The 19,909-nt window shown below is 44.6% G+C and overlaps 1 protein-coding gene across 2 annotated transcripts in view; it reads left to right on the top strand.

The window, feature by feature from the left end:
* Positions 1-18,843, top strand: part of CD79B (CD79b molecule) — a 207,663-nt gene extending 188,820 nt beyond the window's left edge. For both annotated transcript variants that reach the window (XM_069238084.1, XM_069238083.1), the window contains exons 5-6: positions 16,753-16,794; positions 17,903-18,843. In XM_069238084.1, coding sequence (XP_069094185.1) covers positions 16,753-16,794; positions 17,903-18,001 — 141 coding nt within the window. In that variant the 3' untranslated portion in view covers positions 18,002-18,843. The remainder of the gene's footprint in view (positions 1-16,752; positions 16,795-17,902) is intronic.
* The last annotated feature ends 1,066 nt before the right edge of the window (positions 18,844-19,909 follow it).

Here is a 19,909-nt window from a genome sequence, read left to right as displayed (position 1 = left end):
CTTACCTGTAACTGTGGTTCTTCAGTACTGGTATCTTTCATAGATACACATGCGACCCACTCTCCTCCCCTGAGAGACTCCCCTCAAACATCGAGATTACTGAGTCACACTTGTGCTTGAAAATCTGAGGGAATTAGCCTCTGTTGGGAGTGTTCTAGATTGTGCTGACACCTGATTGGGTAAAGTTGATGGTTTGGTCCTTTTTAAAAAAAGGACAAAGATAGGATATACAACCAATGATGCAGTGCCAGTCTATCTATTATAGTAATACACATTGCTTTATCATAATACCGTGAGACTCTCATTTTGATGACGGGGATTGATTCAAGCATATGAATCTGTGAAATATCCCAATATTGGAGAACCATAGTTACAGGTAAGTCATATGTACTCTATATAAACAGAAATAGAAATTATCAGTGAGTAGGAACCAAGCACCTGCAGGGAGAGTGCACCTGCCTGGAGACTCACTCCCTTGGCTGCAAAAAGATTTTGTGTCTGATTTAAGAAGCCCTTAGAGCCACCTTTGCAATTGTCATTTTTTTTACACTAATGCAGCGAAAACACTGCGCCATATTTACAAAGTGCCTATAGACGTTAGTCCTTAAAAAGATACATTGGTTACATTTTGTGTTTTTAGACCGTCCTTCACATATATCATCCCTCCTGTTTTATCATCTCTTTCTGGTGAGAACCTCACTATCAGTGGTCTAATACAAAACAAATGCCTATTCCCTAACAGAAGGCTTCTGAACAATTACAACATCTGCAGCAAAAGAGAAAAAACTTTTATTCAAACAACAATTCAACGTTCAAAAACAGGCCTTTCATTATTAATGTGGATTCTCCATTGTAAGAAATGGGGTTTTTGGTTGGGAGTCAGGTTACCCTCTGTCCAAGCAAGAACCCTCACTCTTGTCAGGGTAAGTCACACATAGTCCAAAATTATCCTGTGCCCACCCTCTGGTAGCTTGGCACGAGCAGTCAGACTTAACTTAGAAAGCAATGTGTAAAGTATGTGTGCAATAAATCATACAATAACACAATATAGCACCACAAAATACACCACACAGTGTTTAGAAAAATATATAATATTTATCAGAATCATTGTAGGTCAAAACGAATAAATATGCAATGTGAAATTGTAGAGATATCACTGAAAAGTGATATAAAGTGTCTTAAGTCTCTAAAAAGCAAACAAAGAGGGTCATTCTGACCCTGGCGGCCACCGCCAACAGGCTGGCGGTGCTCCAACGAGCATTCTGACCGCGGCGGTTCAGCCGCAGTCAGAAGCGGAAAGTCAGCGGCCTCCCGCCGACTTTCCGCTGCTCGTGTGAATCCTCCATGGCTGCGGAGCGCGCTCCGCAGCCATGAGGATTCCGACCCCCCCTACCGCCATCCTGTTCATGGCGGGAAAGCCGCCATGAACAGGATGGCGGTAGGGGGGGGTCGCGGGGCCCCTGGGGGCCCCTGCCGTGCCCATGCCAATGGCATGGGCACGGCAGGGGCCCCCGTAAGATGGCCCCGCAAAGTATTTCAGTGTCTGCCTTGCAGACACTGAAATACGCGACGGGTGCCACTGCACCCGTCGCACCTTCCCACTCCGCCGGCTCGATTACGAGCCGGCATCCTCGTGGGAAGGTCGTTTTCCCCTGGGCTGGCGGGCGGTATTTCAGCAACCGCCCGCCAGCCCAGGGGAAAACTTGTAATACCCGCTGCGGTCTTTTGACCGCGGCGCGGTATTTCGGAGGGGAGAATTCTGGCGGGCGGCCTCCGCCGCCCGCCAACATTGGAATGACCCCCAAAGTGTCTTTCAAGCACAAAGTACCTGTTTTAAAGTGGAAAATCTCTGCAAAGGGCCGCAAAAGAAAAGATACGTGGAAAAATGGTGTGTGCGTCGATTTCTCCCCTGCACACGCGTCGTTTTCCAGCGCGCGGACAGTCTCTTTCTGTGGGTCGCAGGATTACCATATGTCCCGGGGTCTGTGCATGGATTCTTCGGCATGTTTTCCAGCTGCGCGTCGTTCCGGGAGACTGTGCGTGGAATTCTCGTTCTCATGGCAGGCGTTGCGTTGATTTCCCCTCTGGAAGTCGGGCAGCATTGTCCTTGCGAGGCCGTGCATCGAAGTTCTAGTCGCCCGAAGGTGTCGCGGCGATCAGCGTCGGTGTGCAGCGATTTTTTCGCCGCGGAGCAAGCTGTGCATTGAAATTTTCGGCGCACGAAGAGTCCAAATTAAAAAGAGAAGTCTTTTTGGTCCTGAGACTTCAGGGAACAGGAGGCAAGCTCTATCCAAGCCCTTGAAGAGCACATTTACAGCCAGACAAGAGTTCAGCAAGGCTGCAGGACAACAGCAAGGCAGCAGTCCTTTGTAGAAAGCAGTCAGGTGAGTCCTTTAGGCAGCCAGGCAGTTCTTATTGGCAGGATGCAGGTTCTGGTTCAGGTTTCTTCTCCAGCAAGTGTCTGATGAGGTAGGGCAGAGGCCCTGTTTTATACCCAAATGTGCCTTTGAAGTGGGGGAGACTTCAAAGAGTGGCTAAGAAGTGCACCAGGTCCCCTTTCAGTTCAATCCTGTCTGCCAGGGTCCCAGTAGGGGCTGTGGCAGTCCTTTGTTTCAGAGCAGGTCCTCCACCCTCCTAGCCCACGAAAGACCCATTCAAAATGCAGATGTATGCTAGTGAGGCTTAGTACCCTGTGTTTGGGGTGTGTCTGAGTGAATGCACAAGGAGCTGTCAACTAAGCCCAGCCAGACGTGGATTGTAAGGAACAGAAAGATTTAAGTGCAAAGAAATGCTCACTTTCTAAAAGTGGCATTTCTAGAATAGTAATATTAAATCCAACTTCACCAGTCAGCAGGATTTGGTATTACCATTCTGGCCATACTATATATGACCTTCCTACTCGTTTCAGATCAGCAGCTACCACTTTAATACTGTATGAGGGCAGCCCCAATGTTAGCCTATGAAGGGAGCAGGCATCACAGTAGTGCAAAAACGAATTTAGGAGTTTTACACTACCAGGACATGTAAACTACACAGGTACATGTCCTGCCTTTCACCCACACAGCACCCTGCTCTAGGGGTTACCTAGAGCACACATTAGAGGTGACTTATATGTGTAGAAAGGGGAGGTTTAGGCTTGGCAAGTACTTTTAAATGCCAAGTCGAGGTGACAGTGAAACTGCACACACAGGCCTTGCAATGGCAGGCCTGAGACAAGGTAAAGGGGCTACTTAAGTGGGTGGCACAACCAGTGCTGCAGGCCCACTAGTAGAATTTAATCTACAGGCCCTAGGCACCTATAGTGCACATTACTAGGGACTTATAAGTAAGTTAAATAGTCCAATCAGGTATGATCCAAGGTTACCATGTTTAAAAGGAGAGAGCATATGCCCTTTAGCACTGGTTAGCAGTGATAAAGTGCGCAGAGTCTAAAAGCCAGCAAAAACAGTGTCCAAAAAGTGGAGGGACGCAGGCAAAAAGTTAGGGGTGACCACCCTAAGGCTGTCAGGTCTAACATGTGTCCCCCCCAGCTGAAAGTGGGGAGAGCTACCCGACCTCCTGGGAGCTCTCATCGCTAAGTCAGAAGTATCTGGAGAGACCATCAGCATTGGCGTGGTCAACCCCTGGGCGATGCTCCACTGTAAAGTCCATCCCCTGTAGGGAAATGGACCACCTCAAGAGTTTAGGATTTTCACCCCTCATATGCATGAGCCATCTGAGGGGCCTGTGGTCAGTCTGAACCCGGAAGTGAGTCCCAAACAGGTATGGCCGCAGCTTCTTCAGTGCCCAGACCACAGCAAAAGCTTCTCTCTCAATAGCACTCCATATCTGTTCCCGTGGTAATAGCCTTCTGCTAATAAAGACTACTGGTTGGTCTAGGCCCTCCTCATTTAGCTGTGCTAGGACCGCCACTATGCCATGCTCTGAAGCGTCTGTCTGCACGATAAATTCCTGGGAGTAGTCAGGGGCCTTGAGCACGGGGGCCGTGCACATGGCTTCCTTCAGAGAGTCAAAGGCTTTCTGACAAGCCTCTGTCCAATTCACCAACCTAGGTTGTTTCTTGGAAGTGAGTTCTGTCAAGGGTGATACAATGGTACCATAGCCCTTGACAAATCTGCGGTAGTATCCTGTGAGGCCTAAAAAGACTCTCACCTCAGTCTGTGTTCTAGGTGGTTGCCAGGCCTTGATGGTTTCAATCATGGCCTGGAGTGGCTGCACCTTCCCACGACCCACTAGGTGTCCCAAGTACACCACGGAACCCTGCCCAATCTGGCACTTACTAGCCTTGATGGTCAGGCCTGCCTGTTGCAGGGCCTGAAGCACCTCCTTGAGGTGGAGCAGGTGTTCCTCCCAGCTGGAACTGTAGACAGCTATGTCGTCCAGGTATGCTGCACAGAAGGCATCCTTGCCAGCTAGGACCCCATTAACCAACCGTTGGAAGGTAGCGGGGGCATTTTTCAACCCAAATGGCATCACCCAGAACTGGTAATGGCCATCAGGTGTGGAAAATGCGGATCTCTCTTTAGCCCCCTCAGTCAGGGCGATCTGCCAGTACCCTGAAGTAAGATCAAACGTACTCAGGAACTTGGCAGCGCCCAGTCTGTCAACGAGCTCATCAGCTCGGGGGATGGGGTGAGCATCAGTCCGTGTGACTGAGTTGAGACCCCGGTAGTCCACACAGAACCGGAGTTCTGGCTTAGCACCTAGGGCAGTAGCCTTAGGGACCAACACCACCGGGCTGGCCCAGGGACTACTGGATTTCTCAATAACCCTTAAAGCTAACATCTTGGAGACCGCCTCCTTGATGCTGGCCTTCACCTTATCCGATAACCTGTAAATTTTGTTCTTCACAGGGAGACTGTCACCTGTGTCAATGTCATGAACACAGAGGTGGGTCAGTCCAGGAGTAAGGGAGGACATGGTGGAGAACTACTCCAACAGCTCATAGCAGTCTCCTCTCTGGTTTAGAGTCAGGGAGTCAGAGAGAATGACACCTTTCACTGACCCATCACCTTCTTGGGCAGAGAGGAGGTCGGGGAGAGGTTCACTCTCCTCTTCCATTCCTTCATCTGTGAACAGAAGCATGTTGATTTCAGACCTCTCAAAATGAGGCTTCAGTCGGTTGACATGGAGCACCCTTAGGGGGTTGCTAGGGGTTTGGAGGTTACCAGGTAAGTGGCCTCCCCTTTCTGCTCCTTTACTTCAAATGGGTCAGACCAGCGGTCCTGGAGAGCTGTAGGCTCTACTGGCTCCATTACCCACACTTTGTCTCCAGGTTGAAACTCTCCCAGGGTGGCCTTCTGGTCATACCAGCGTTTCATTACCTCTTGACTGGCCCCAAGGTTACTTTTGGCCTCTTTCCAGAAGCGGGTCATCTGGTTGCGGAGGGCCAACATGTAGCTGACCACATCCTGAGGGGGTGCCTTTGGAGCTTTCTCCAACCCCTCCTTGACAATGCTTAAGAGTCCCCTGACAGGGTACCCATAGAGAAGCTCAAAGGGACTGAACCCTACCCCCTTCTGGGGTACCTCTCTGTAAGCAAAGAGAAGGCATGGTAAGAGGACGTCCCACTTACGCCTCACGGCCTCAGGGAGGCCACCAATCATGCCTTTCAAGGTCTTGTTGAATCTCTCCACAAGACCATTAGATTGGGGGTGATAGGGTGTGGTGAACTTGTAGGTTACACCACACGCATCCCACATAGACTTCATGTATGCAGACATGAAGTTAGTGCCTCTGTCAGACACTATCTCCTTTGGGAATCCCACACGGGTAAATATCCCCATCAGAGTTCTGGTCACCACCGGTGCAGTTACGGTTCTCAGAGGGATTGCCTCTGGGTAACGGGTGGCATGGTCCACCAAAACCAGGACCTGTTGCCTAGGGCAGTCTTGGGGTCCAATGGACCAACAGTGTCGATGCCGACCCTTTCAAAGGAGGGTGCCAACAACAGGAAGTTGAATCAGGGGGTCTTAACCCTTTTTCCTGTTTTTCCACTGGCCTGGCAGGTAGGACAAGATCTACAGAATGTATCTGAGTTTGTCCTTATTCTGGGCCAATATAAGTGGGTGACAAGCCTATCAAAGGTCTTGGCTTGCCCCAAATGTCCTGCCAGGGGAATGTCGTGAGCCAGACCCTGTAGGAAGGTTCAGTAACACTGGGGGACCACCAGCGCATGCGCTGCCCCAATGGCCAGAACCTTAGGCTCACTGTAGAGGAGATCATTCTCCCAATATATGTGGTGGTCGCCAGAGGCTTCACCTGCTGCCTGGGCTGAGGCTTGCTTCCTCATACCCTCTAGAGTGGGACATTCTTTCTGCGCCTTGCAGAATTCCTCCCTGGTGGGTCCACCCTCAACTTGCCAGCCAGCAAGCTCAGGTTGATCACCTAGGGTGGCAATGTCTTCCCCAGTTGGCTCGGGAGCCTCCTCCTCAGGAACCCATCAACCACTGCGGGAACTTCTGGGACTGGTTTCCCGCGCCACTTGCCCCTCCTCTTGGCGGTTCTCTGGGCCATTGTTCCAGGCTCCAAACACCCTTGACTTCCCTCTCGGTCAGCCATGGCCCGTGTGGTCATGCAGACCCACTCAGGTAACCCTAACATCTCCAGGTGAGATCTGAGCTCTACTTCTTTCCAAGCAGTATGCTCAAGATCATTGCCTAACAGACAATCTACAGGCATGGCAGGACTCAAAGCTACTTTCAGAGTACCAGAGACCCCCCCCACTCAAAGGGAACCAGAGCCACCGGTAGGTGACTCTCACGATTGTCAGTGACTATGACCTGGTGGAATGTATTAGGGACTATCTGCTCTGTTGACACCAGCTGACTCTTGATAGTAGTCATACCTGCTCCTGTGTCACGCAGCGCCTCCACCTTTTGCCCATCAATGGTGACCCACTGCCTGTACCTGGAAGTATTTTGGGGCATGTGGGCTTTGGGCACCATTTCTCCTTCTCCCAGGGACACTAGGGAAATCTCTACCTGCTCCCCAAACCTATCTGGGTCCATTTCCCCCCCGAGCGCTACACTAGTCAACCCAGGTGTCTGTCCAGTAGTGGACGGTGCCCTCTTGGAGCACTGGGGGTCGCCTTTATAGTGACCATATTGGTAGCACTCTAAGCATTTGGGGTTGGATCTTCCTGATTTATCATAAGTCCCTGGCCTTTTCCCAAATCTGGAAAAGAAATGGTTGCCACCCCCTCCCTGGGAATTCTTTTGGGGGCCTTTGGAGAGTTCTTTATCTGTAAGTTTATCTCCCCCCTCTTTCTTCTGTTGGGAACCCCGACCACCTTTGTGGGTGTCCCCCCCCCAGGTACCTTTTTGGACACTCTGGTGCTAACCCAGAGGTCCGCCTCCTCATCAAGCTTCCTGGGATCAGTCAGCTTACTAGCCACTAAGTGCTGGCGCAACTCTGTAAAAGTAATATTGAGCATATGCTCTCTCAGAATCAAGTCATATAACCCTTTATAATTATCTACTTTGTTTCCCCGCACCCATCCATTCAGTGCCTTACTAGAAAAGTCAAAGAAATCTACCCATGTTTGTGTGGTTTGTTTGGTGCTGTCCCTGAACCTCTGACGGTATCCCTCAGGGGTCAGCCCAAACTTGGCAAGTAAAGTGGCTTTCTGAAGTGGGTATGTGTTTTGATCAGGTTGATCCAATGTGCTCCAAGGAGCTGTCAACTAAGCCCAGCCAGACGTGGATTGTAAGGCACAGAAAGATTTAAGTGCAAAGAAATGCTCACTTTCTAAAAGTGCCATTTCTAGAATAGTAATATTAAATCCAACTTCACCAGTTAGCAGGATTTGGTATTACCATTCTGGCCATACTAAATATGACCTTCCTACTCCTTTCAGATCAGCAGCTACCACTTCAATACTGTATGAGGGCAGCCCCAAAGTTAGCCTATGAAGGGAGCAGGCCTCACAGTAGTGCCAAAACGAATTTAGGAGTTTTGCACTACCAGGACATGTAAACTACACAGGTACATGTCCTGCCTTTCACCCACACGGCACCCTGCTCTAGGGGTTACCTAGGGCACACATTAGAGGTGACTTATATGTGGAGAAAGGGGAGGTTTAGGCTTGGCAAGTACTTTTAAATGCCAAGTCGAGGTGACAGTGAAACTGCACACACAGGCCTTGCAATGGCAGGCCTGAGACAAGGTAAAGGGGCTACTTAAGTGGGTGGCGCGACCAGTGCTGCAGGCCCACTAGTAGCATTTAATCTACAGGACCTAGGCACCTATAGTACACATTAATAGGGACTTATAAGTAATTTACATAGTCCAATCAGGTATGATCCAAGGTTACCATGTTTAAAGGGGGGGAGCATATGCACTTTTGCAATGGTTAGCAGTGATAAAGTGCGCAGAGTCGAAAAGCCAGCAAAAACAGTGTCCAAAAAGTGGAGGGAGGCAGGCAAAAAGTTAGGGGTGACCACCCTAAGGCTGTCAGGTCTAACATCCATTAATAAGGATTCAAAAGTTAGGCTAAGTTAAATATGCACTTGTTTACTTTAATTGTAGACTCATAACATCTAAGTATGATTATCTACTACAAATTTGTGTTTATCATATGAAAACTATTTAAACTTACATTTGCATATTTCAATTTATAATGCGTTTTTATTTGCAAGTGGAGAATTTACTATTGCAACTATGGCAGTTAGTCTATTAAACTGTGAATACTGACAATTATAGTGTAGCTTCTAGAAGGCTGAATATATTGAATGTATTCGTGAAGGTATTTTTATCACATACCTAACATATATGCTTGACACATAACAAAAAGAACATATGTATAAGTACCATAGAGACTAATGGTAAGAGAAGGGCAACAGAGGCAGACTTCATTCAAATAAGTAGAGCATTCTTGTATTTTAACATAGTTGTTTTCTTTTTTTTATGCTTATTTTTATTTATGTCTTCATTAAAGATATGTTTCTACATAAAGCTAAATATTTAACTTAAATCACATTTTGTAGTATTCAGTTTCGGTACTGGCTGGTGATTATTTTGAATAAGATTATGCGCAACCTATGCCATTACGTTTAATTACTTATTATTTATGTTAGCTGAGGTGTCATTACAAACTCTTTCCTCGTGTGTGAAATAGCATAACAAACCAAACAAGCATTTGCAAATCAATAGGTCTCACATATTTCAAATAAGTTATTTATCATCTTTTGACAACAGCACCCACAAGCACAAAAAAAAAAACATGAGTGGAAACTGAGAAAAGACGATTTAACAAAATAAAATACAGTTAGATTTAAAAAATAAAACTTTGGAATTTTGTTTGTCCTGCTGGGCACGTTTTTGCCAGTCACAAGCCTTCTGTTTGTGGGGCACTCGAAGTTAGAACAAAATAGTACCTCGATCACGTCAGAAGCAGTGGACAGGCATTAATTAAGTTGAAATCAATTAGTGCTTGATCTCTGTTCCACACAGAGAAACGGAAGTGATGCCAGGCATGCCTTTACGAATTACAAGGCTGTAAAGAAAAGTGCCACGCAAACCAACCAATGGTGAGGGACAGGCGGGCTCCAAGCCCTTTACTGAACACATCAGTGTCTCGCATATAAGAAGCATGCACTTGCAGGCTCAACCCTAATAAGGGTAGTAAAATTTACGTTTTGGTTTAAGTGCTTAAAGTTACACTAATATCACAAAACAGCAAGGGTAGCTAGGTTTGCTACTGATGGTTTTCTAAGATCCCATTATTCTGCAATTAGTCTGACGTGTTTGTGTATCTTTCAATGTACTTGGTCATTTAACTTGATTAATTAAATTATGGGAAAAGTCAAAAGAGCACCCATTCTCTGTCCCATTAGTTTGTCTTGATTACATCTAAATATTTAATCCTCATAGATAGTCAGTAAAATAAAATAAGTGCAGAGGCCCAAAGTACTTTCAGTTACCCCCAAAGGTGATCTCAAATGCTCAGGTTCCCGAATATCGAGGTTGCCTATTTTTGATTCTCACTCATACTTCTTTCTTCCACTACCCTAAACTTCATGTCTCTTTATGCCACTGTTGCAGGATCTTTTTCATCTCTGTTTTCTCTCTTTGTCACTATTTTCCTATCTTTCCATTTTTACATATTTCTTCATTTCCTGCCTTTCTCTTTTGCAAACATAAAATTTCTCATGATGAAAAATATGTCCTGGTCCCCAAAAATGCAATGCTTAGTGTGAATCTGCACCCACTGGCCCAAATAAAGCACAGCATATTTCCCTAGTGGTTGCCTGAACTTTAGATTGACACCTACTGCCATTATGAAAAACTTAGGGCCTGATTTAAGAAAAGTGGTACTGCACCCAATGCATTGCCACTTTTCTTGCATCTCTTAGCGCCTCCTAATGCCACCATGTGTGCGTCGTATCCTAGATATGGTGTACCATGGCGGTAGTTAGAGGAACTAGCGTCGACATTTTTGATGCTAGTTCAGAGCTTTGCAGGATTAGTGTAAAAAACGTTGACGGTAATCCTGCAAATCCCATTGAGGCCCATTGTAAACAACGGTGTGCCTCCTTTTAACACCTGCTCTGAGTAGACGTTAAAAGTGCTGAAAAAAATGATGTACAAAAAATTCTTAGATTTCTTTGCGTCATTTGTTCAGCTCCCATAATGGGGGAACGCCCCCTTTGCATACATTATGCCTGGTGTGCAGGCATAATGTATCATAAAGGTTTACAAACTTTGTAAATTTGGTGCTGCGATTTTGGCCTCTTTGGGCCACATTAGCGTAAAGAAAAACAACACTAATGTCACGCAAGGAGGTGCTAGGAGCCCTTAAACCTGCCCATTACTTTTAGAAAAGTATTACTTGAAATACTGTGCCATACGCACTGCACACATTTCACTGAAATAAGAAAATGATACTATAAACAGTGAACTGTTAGACCATGTGGCCTCGTTCCTGATAATGAAGAAATGTTTGATTTAATTATTTTAATTTGAATTATGGGTCTATCTTTTGGTAAATACTACTTTACACAATGTGCTTATTTTGTGATATAAACTGTTTGATGAGTACTTTAGTAAAAGTATTCGATTGACGTTTCCAGCAGAAGCAGAAAATGTGATTGAGAAACACTCAAGTCTCTTCGAATTTTTCATGATGTGTATAATGTATGTGTTTAATGAATATAATGTGAGTGGTGATCTAGCTACACTAATCAACAAAGCCAGAAAACACAAACCCAATTATATTACCTGAGCGTATCTCTGCAATTAGTCTGTATGCTGTGTTTCCCCTTCCCGTTCCTCCCAACATCCTCATTGTCTTGCTGCATTAGCACTTCAACACGTCCCTGCCTACATTAGATGTGATGAGACTGATGTTTTCAAATAAAAAAAACACGCAACCCCATCTTAATTCTTTTTCCACTTTTTTAACTATGGTGCAAACTACAACTTCTGGCCTCCCTTGTCCATTCCATACCTCAAACCCCACCTACTATCACACGCCAACCTTTTCTTCAGTGCACCATGATGAAATTCTCATAAAACCAGTATTAATCTCACTCAATCCCAAAGAATGTTGCGAAGTACCTCATCTTTCTAAGTACTAAAAACTGAACTGGATTGATAAATCAACTCTTAACTCCTAGAATTATAATTTTCCCACCAAAGGTTTGCCGCAAGAGATTGCGTTACCCACAAATTGCATTACCTATTCATATTTCCAGGGCAACCCTTACTGCACTATATAGGGTAAAGGATTCTGCCCGCCATGCAACTGTACATAGTTGGGCCTTAAAGTTCAATGAATATCTGCACCCACAGCACTAAGCAGACTGTGGCATGGACATAGACTAGTTCAAGGGCAGCAGAACTACCTCTGCAACGTTTATTTATTTGTATAATATTTATTTAAGGTTTCTATAGTTTTCAGGCCTGAAACAGTTTGTTGGCACTTGGCATTCCAAAAGCAAATCTCACCAGTGCCTAACAAGAAACTAGTAAACATCTCCAGTAAAGCTTATCTGGGACCAGAAGGACAAGTAGAGGTTAGGGAAAGAAGCAACTCAGTAATATTGCTTCAGAAAAGGTGCTTACATGCTAACATCTTGACACTAGAATATGGGAGATTTGAAAAACAAAATGAAATCGGGGACACTTTGGGCCTCATTTAAAAGAAAGTGGTGCAGCGTGGCCCCAAAATCGGCACCGCTGTGCTACGTCACTTCAGAAGCGCAGGTATTTGTTTCCCCAAGTGCTGGTGCTAAAATTAGCTGCCTAGCGCCAATGAAGGCACCTTTTTACTGTAGCGCTAGGGTGCCAGCATTGCAGGCAATAATTGTCTATGTGCAGGAAGGTGTCCCTTCCTGCACATAAACAATCAATAATGGTGATTTGTTATCTCTATGTGTGCTGCAGAATAACAAAACGTAATTATTTAATGATTGTTTATGTGCAAAAAGGGACACTTTCCTGATAAACAATCATTTATGGTATTTTGCTCTTTCTATGTGTGCTGCAGGATGCATCACACATAGAAAAAGCAAAAACAAGGAGAAATAAAAATATTTCTCCTCGTTGTACCTTGCTAACGCCACCCCCTTTTTGGGACTGCCTCAGGTTTTCATAAATCTGGGGCAGTGTCAAAATTCAATGGATGTTGCAATGGAACGCCACCAGCAACACTGTAGGAAAATGGCTCCCTGTTGCAGTTACCCCCCACTTTTTGCCTTATATTGATGCTGACTTGACTAAGAAGTGTGCTGGGACCCTGCTTACCTGGCCCTAGCACCAGTGTTCTTTCACGAAAAATTTACAATTGTTTCCACAATTGTCACACCCCTGGCACACAGATAAGTCCCTTATAAAAGGTACCAGCGGTACCAAGGGCCCTGTGACCAAGGAAGGTCCCTAAGAGCTGCAGCATGTGTTGTGCCACCCTAAGGACCCCTCCCCTAACTCATGTACACTGCCATTGCAGATTGTATGTGTTGGAGAGGAGAAAAAGGCAAAGTCAACATGGCACCCCCCCCTGCCTGTGGCATAGGTAGGTCACCCCTCTAGCAGGCCTTACAGCCCTAAGGCAGGGTGCACTATACCACGGTTGAGGGCATGGCTGCATGAGCACTATGCCCCTACAGTGTCTAAGTCCATTCTTAGACATTGTAAATGCAGTGTAGCCATATTAAGTATATGGTCTGGGAGTTTGTCAAAAAAACTCCACAGTTCCATAATGACTACACTGAATACTGGGAAGTTTGGTATCAAACTTCTCAGACTAATAAACCCACACTGATGCCAGTGCTGGATTTATTACAAAATGCACACACAGGGCATCTTAGAGATGCCCCCTGTATTTTACCCAATCCTTCAGTGCAGGACTGACTGGTCTGTGCCAGCCTGCCACTGAGACGAGTTTCTGACCCCATGGGGTGAGAGCCTTTGTGCTCTCTGAGGCCAGAAAGAAAGCCTGCATTGGGTGAAGGTGCTTCACACCTCCCCCTGCAGGAACTGCAACACCTAGCAGTGAGCCTCAAAGGCTCAGGCTTTGTGTTACAATGCCCCAGGGCACTCCAGTTAGTGGAAATGCCCGCCCCCCGGATACAGCCCCCACTTTTGGCAGCAAGTCCAGGGAGATAGTGAGAAAAACAAGGAGGAGTCACCCCCTCAGCCAGGACTGCCTTAGGAAATCCTCCATCTTGTTTTGAAGGATTCCCCCCAATAGGATTAGGGATGTGCCCCCCCACAGGGAGGAGGCACAAAGAAGGTGTAGCCACCCTCAAGGACAGTAGCCATTGGCTACTGCCCTCCAGCCCTAACTGCACCCCTAAATTGAGCATTTAGGGGTGACCCTGCACCCAGGAAATAAGATTCCTGCAACCTGAAGAAAGAAGAAGGACTGCTGACCTGAAAACTCTACAGAGATGACGGAGACAACGACTGACTTGGCCCCAGCCCTACCGGTCTGTCTCCAGACTCAAAGAAACTGCACAGCGATGCATCCAGCGGGACCAATGACCTCTGAGGATTCAGACGACTGACCTGCACCTAAAGGACCAAAGACCTCCTGAGGGCAGCTGCTCTGTCCAGAAACAACTACAAAACAAGCAACTTTAAAGAGACTCCAACTTCCTGCTCTGCACCCGACGCCCCCGGCTCGAGTTTGGAGAAACCAACACTGTAGAGAGGACTCCCAGATGACTCCAACGACGTGGACACCCTGAGTCGACCTCCCTGCACCCCCACAGCGACGTCTGCAGAGGGGATCCAGAGGCTCCCTCTGACCGCAACTGCCCGGTAACAAAGGAACCCGACGCCTGGACCAAGCACTGCACCCGCAGCCCCCAGGACCAAGAGGAACCACCAACCAGTGCAGAAGTGACCAGCAGGTGGCCCTAATCCTAGCCCAGTCGGTGGCTGGCCCAAGAAGCCCCCCTGTGCCCTGCCTGCATCACCAGAGTGACCCCCAGGTCACTCCATTGTTTTCTCCTCAAACCCGACACCTACTTTGCACACTGCACCCGGCCGCCCCTGTGCCACTGTAGGTGTGTTTTGTTTGCTTGTGTGCCCCCCCCAGCTGCACTACAAAACCTCCCTGGGCTGCTCCCCGAGGACACAGGTACTTACCTGCTAGCAGACTGGAACCGGAGCACCCCTGTTCTCTAAAGACGCCTATGTTATTTGGGCCCTCCTTTGACCTCTGCACCTGACCGACCCTGTGTTGCTGGTGCTGTGGCCTTGGGGTTCTCGTGAACCCCCAATGGTGGGCTGCCTATGCCCAGGAGACTGAACTTGTAAGTGCTTTACTGACCTGAGAAACTAACCAATACTTATCTCCCCCAGGAACTATTGATTTTTGCACAGTGTCCACTTTTAAAATAGCTTATTGCCATTTTATCCAAAACTGTGTGTACTACTATTTTAAATCAAAGTTCTATACTTACCTGTGTGAAGTACCTTACAATTTATGTACTTACCTACAATTTGAATCTTGTGGCTCTAAAAATAAATTAAGAAAATATATTTTTCTGTATAAAAACCGATTGGCCTGGAGTTAAGGCCCATATTTATACTTTTTGACGCAAATCAGCGCTTGGCCAGATTTGCGTCAAAAAGTTTACCACCGGCTAACGGCATTCTAACGCACCAGCCGGGCACCTTATTAGCCGGCGCTGCGGCCTGGTTAGCGTCAAAATAAATGACTCTAACCGGGCAGCGGAGGCGAAGGGAAGACTGGGGGTTGTGCGCCAAAGAATGGTGCAAGTCAGGTCAGAGTAAAAAATATTGGCTCTAACCTGACTTGTGCCATTTTTTGACGCACAACCCCCATGGAAATGACTCCTGTCTTAGCACAGACATAAGTCATGCCCCCCTGACCAATGGCCATCCCAGGGGACCTTTGTCCCCTGGGCATGGCCATGGGGCACAGTGGCATGTAAGGGGGCCCAAGTTAGCCCCCCCTTATGCCACTTTAAAAAAAAAAAGAATTATACTTACCTGCACTTACCTGAACTCACCATGGATGGGTCCCCCCAAACTGTCAACTGTCGCTGCTCAATCTCAACACAAGAAGAAGGACAGTTGACAGCTTTCAGATGTAGAACCCTCCCCTGCTGCTGTGACAGTAGATCCTCCGGGTGCAGTCTGATTGGAGAACATTTGGGGTTGAGTTCATCAGCTTGCCAGGATGGGCGGAGGTCACCTATGATGAAGCATGCAACAAACAGTGGCTGAGGCCTCCTCTTCCAATATAATTTGTACTCTGAATAGCTGTTCCTTCAGGACCCTAATTGCAATACCCTTGATATAACAAAAATTTGGCCCTTGCATCTCCAGCCATCACGCCTGTTGTGTTTTCTGGATTATTGATTGTGGAGGGAGTGCATTGGCGTACCTCCAACTCTCTGGTTGTGTTATGAGAAAAGTATAGATGTGAAACATCACTACAAGACCCAGTAGCACTAACAGGCCTGAGTAACCCCATCCAAAATCCAATGAACAGCAATTAAGATCTTTACAATTACATTCTCAATGTAGCGGCTGGAGCAGAAGACAGATTGTTTGTTTTAAGATGATGTTCAGAGGTGAACTATTAGGGAAACATCTCTTAAACTTTCTTGTTCATAAGAGGCTATACACAGGCAAAGAGCTGGATGGTAAGCTGGAGTTTAGATTTGGTTTCTTTAGAACAAGGGTGATTTGTTCATAATTCCATATGTCGGGGACATTTTCTTTGGTGAAATAAGTCTTGATTAACTCACAAGCTGAAGAGAGGAAAGTTTACTTAAATAATGTAGTAATATTCATGGGTAACAGAGCTAGATGATATTTGGTATGTTACATTATGTTCAGGGTAAGATCCTCTTAACTTATTATTGGGGAAAGTGTTTTGGTGTGGCTGACCCCGAAGAGTGTGAATTAGGAGCTGGTTATTTCTGATTCAGACGATGTTGCTAGTAAAGTATTTTAGAAATTGGTTGAAGAAATAGGCACTTGTTGGCCATGAGACAAGTGTTAAAGTGGATATGTTAGACTAGGTATCTGGGAGGATTTCATGAAAGTCCAGTTGGTTATAAAAACGAGCTTGTATGTTGTTACTTAGGGATTTAGTTTTGTGCATAGATATACAGAATACTGTATACTCTATACCGCTTTAACTAGAAACTAACCTACAGGAGCTACATACTGCGTACTGTACCTTGTATACAACATAATGTATACATTGCCATATCTAGAATCTAATCTGCAAGAGGATATGAAAACATTTTTTTATCTTTTCTTTAGAGCAATAAACCTGTTCAGATTGATGAAGATCATACCTATGAGGTAAATATATTTACTTTTTTATGTCAGTGTTTTATGAAGCATTTATTATCATCCTCCAATATTGTCAGAAGGCTGTAATTATAGGTAACTTAATTAAAACAAGCATTGGAAAAGCCAGTAGGTCACAGTTATGACAACTATTGGCTTTGGCAATGTTTGTAGTCATGCTGTGCAGCAGTGTGGATGCTGCTTTGCAGTGTGCCTAAAACTAGTTTAAAAGAGCACTATAATGCAGCCAAGGCTAATGTGTTTTTTTTAAGTGTATTAACGCTGGGTACATATTAATCCTTTTTTATTATTATTTTGCGTTGGTGCACAGCAGTTACAGTGCTATAGAGCATGGCTAAAAAAAATACCAATGGAAGTGGCAGTGGCAGAGCCAGTAGACTGAAGGACGAGACCTATTGGCATTGCCCTGTGATATTGAGCAAATCAGTTAACCTCCCCATGAGTGAAAAAAGACAAAAAACATATAACAATTGGCAAGCAATCCTACCACATGAAGAAAGCAGCCCATGGCTTAGTGAGAATACATTGGAAGCAGATAGCATTTGTTGTCACAATAAACATCCATTTCTACTTTGAAGTGTGTGTGGCATAGTAAAACATAGCTACAAATGGTAAGAGGATCAACAAAGACGACAGGGAATTAAAAATAAAAGTAGTTTCTCAGACCTAAAAATATATGTAGGTATGCATGACATTAGAGGTAATAACAGGCAATAAGAGTCCAGTATGGCAAGAATGATTTAATTGCAAGCCTAGCTGTCTTAGGCTTCGTCTATTTTGAAAAATCTTGATTTTGAGGAGTTTCTTAAATCAAGGGAAATTAGGTTTGACTCAGAGTTAGAAGTGCAGAGCATTACAAAGTTTTGGCTCACATGTAACATAGTGTAGTCAGAATTTTTTTTCAGGCCTCACCCAGCCAATATCACTTGATTTTAAGACTGATTGGTCTGTTGCGAAAACAGAAGTTATCCATCTGGTGTTTTCTATAAAGAAGAGTCCATCTCTAGGTAGAGCCACATTGAAATTTACAATGAAACAACACGCGATCATTTCACAAACTACATCTAAATAGTTAATTATAACGGACTGTTTTTTACAGGGCCTGCAAATTGAAGAAACGGCTACATATGAAGATATACTTGCATACCGTGTTGAAGATGCAAAATGGACAGTCGGGGAGCACCCTTGCCAGGAATAGGAAAATATTATAAAACAGACTCTCTAAGAGTGACTAGTAGCTATATGCCATAATGGAAAGACTATCAAATGAGCTTCTGAGGAATGCCTTTGGTTCACAATATGTAGCCTTCAATGCACAATGACAGCTCGTCAAGAGGATCTCTGTGGTATACTGCATGTAAATATTATTAGTATATTGATTAAGTTTCATCGCCCAAAACCAGCTTTTTTTTATGAAACAAAGTGTATACTGAGTAAAGTTCATCTTTATTTACATTTTCAAATTGCTCCTTCGAAAACTTACCGTAGCTATGTAATTATTTGATGGCCAATATGGGCCTGAACGGCCGTTTAGTCTGCTCTTTCCTTATTTTCTCAAAACTGGTGATCTTAGTTGGTCTTCAACTCAACCATACATATTTGGTGTAGACTATAAGCCCGATTTAGATTTCGGTGGACAGGTTACTCAGTCACAACAGTGATGAATATCCCATCCGCCGAAATATTCATCACTGTTGTGACGGAGTAACCTGTCTGTCAAAATCAGGCCGTAAGTATGTTTCAATCGTGTTTCTTTTATATTGACGAGAAAACATAAGCAATAGTCTTAATCTGACATACAAATGTAAAAAACACTGTTATAACCTTGTAAATCTTCTTGCAAAGAAGAAAGGCAAAAATGACACTTCCTAACCTTAAAATGTAATTTTGCCATGAGCCCTTATTGTCCTACTGTATATAGAGAAAATTCCCATGTGAATAGTTACCTATGTGTGTGTGTCTGGTATTCTTTTACTGATTGTCTCTTGGCCATTTACTGTTTCATGTTAAGCCTTTAAATAAAAATACTGAACAATGAAATTACTTAAAAATAAAATGTATCTAAGAAAACCTCTCAAAAACACAGTTCCAGTAGTGAAATACAATAGTCTTCAAATACAACAACTATCCCAACAAACAACTTCCTAAGACAATTTAACACCATCAATAAACACACATCAAAATATTACAAAAAGCACAAGTAGCAGATAGTAAGATACTAATGAAATTTGGTTGTATGGCAAAATACTGTTGATAAAAATGTTGCCTGGCAAAAATATTATCTTAAATATTGTTTTTCATACTCTGTCGGTGTACATTTTATATTGTTACCTGCAATGTGTCAATACTTTTGTACATAATATCAAGGATACAATATTTTGGCAGACAATAATTAGTCCACAGCAATTTCTAGTACCATACACTGCATCTTTCAGTGACATTCTAAATGTAATCATATACATCAGATGAATCCTCTGGTTTGATGCCACACTGTTTAAAAGATATTTGGTGCTAAGCGAAATTGGTATAATCAGTGCTCCTCAATAGTGCTTTTCTCCTGTCAATCTTTTACATAATGTTATTCTTAAAGTACTTAGCTTATCAGAATGCTTAGAATATCAGACTGCAATCTGAAACAATTACTTTGGTAAATGGGTGTACAGTTAAGAAGAACAAAGCAAAATGTAAATGATTATTTAGCATTTTCTATTTTTTAGGAATTCTCTGTGCTTTACATTATTGTAAGAAACTCGGTTACTAGTTGAGGTGGTGTAACTCTTCTCACAGTGAAGTCACAAGCAAACCCTGAATTAAATTGTGCTCAACCCTTAGGTAGCTTAGCACAGAGCAGTCAGGCTTACCTCTGAGGCAATGTGTAAAGTATTTGTGCAACACCTCCAACAGTAACACAGTGAAAACACACCACAAAAGAAGCCCACAGCAGTATTAGAAAAATATAGTGGCTTTTATCAAATAAAACAAGACCACAACTACAATAATCCACTCAGTAGAATCGTAGATATTGTATTTTTAAAATATTTTGAGAAAATAGTGCCAAAAGCTGTAAAGTGCCAACTGTGAATCTCTGTCTCACTGGACTGGAGCA

Source organism: Pleurodeles waltl, chromosome 6 (genome assembly GCF_031143425.1).
Source record: "Pleurodeles waltl isolate 20211129_DDA chromosome 6, aPleWal1.hap1.20221129, whole genome shotgun sequence".
NCBI lineage: Eukaryota > Metazoa > Chordata > Amphibia > Caudata > Salamandridae > Pleurodeles > Pleurodeles waltl.
The sequence above is the reverse complement of the archived record's forward strand: the minus strand, read 5'-3'. Positions and strand labels throughout refer to the sequence as shown.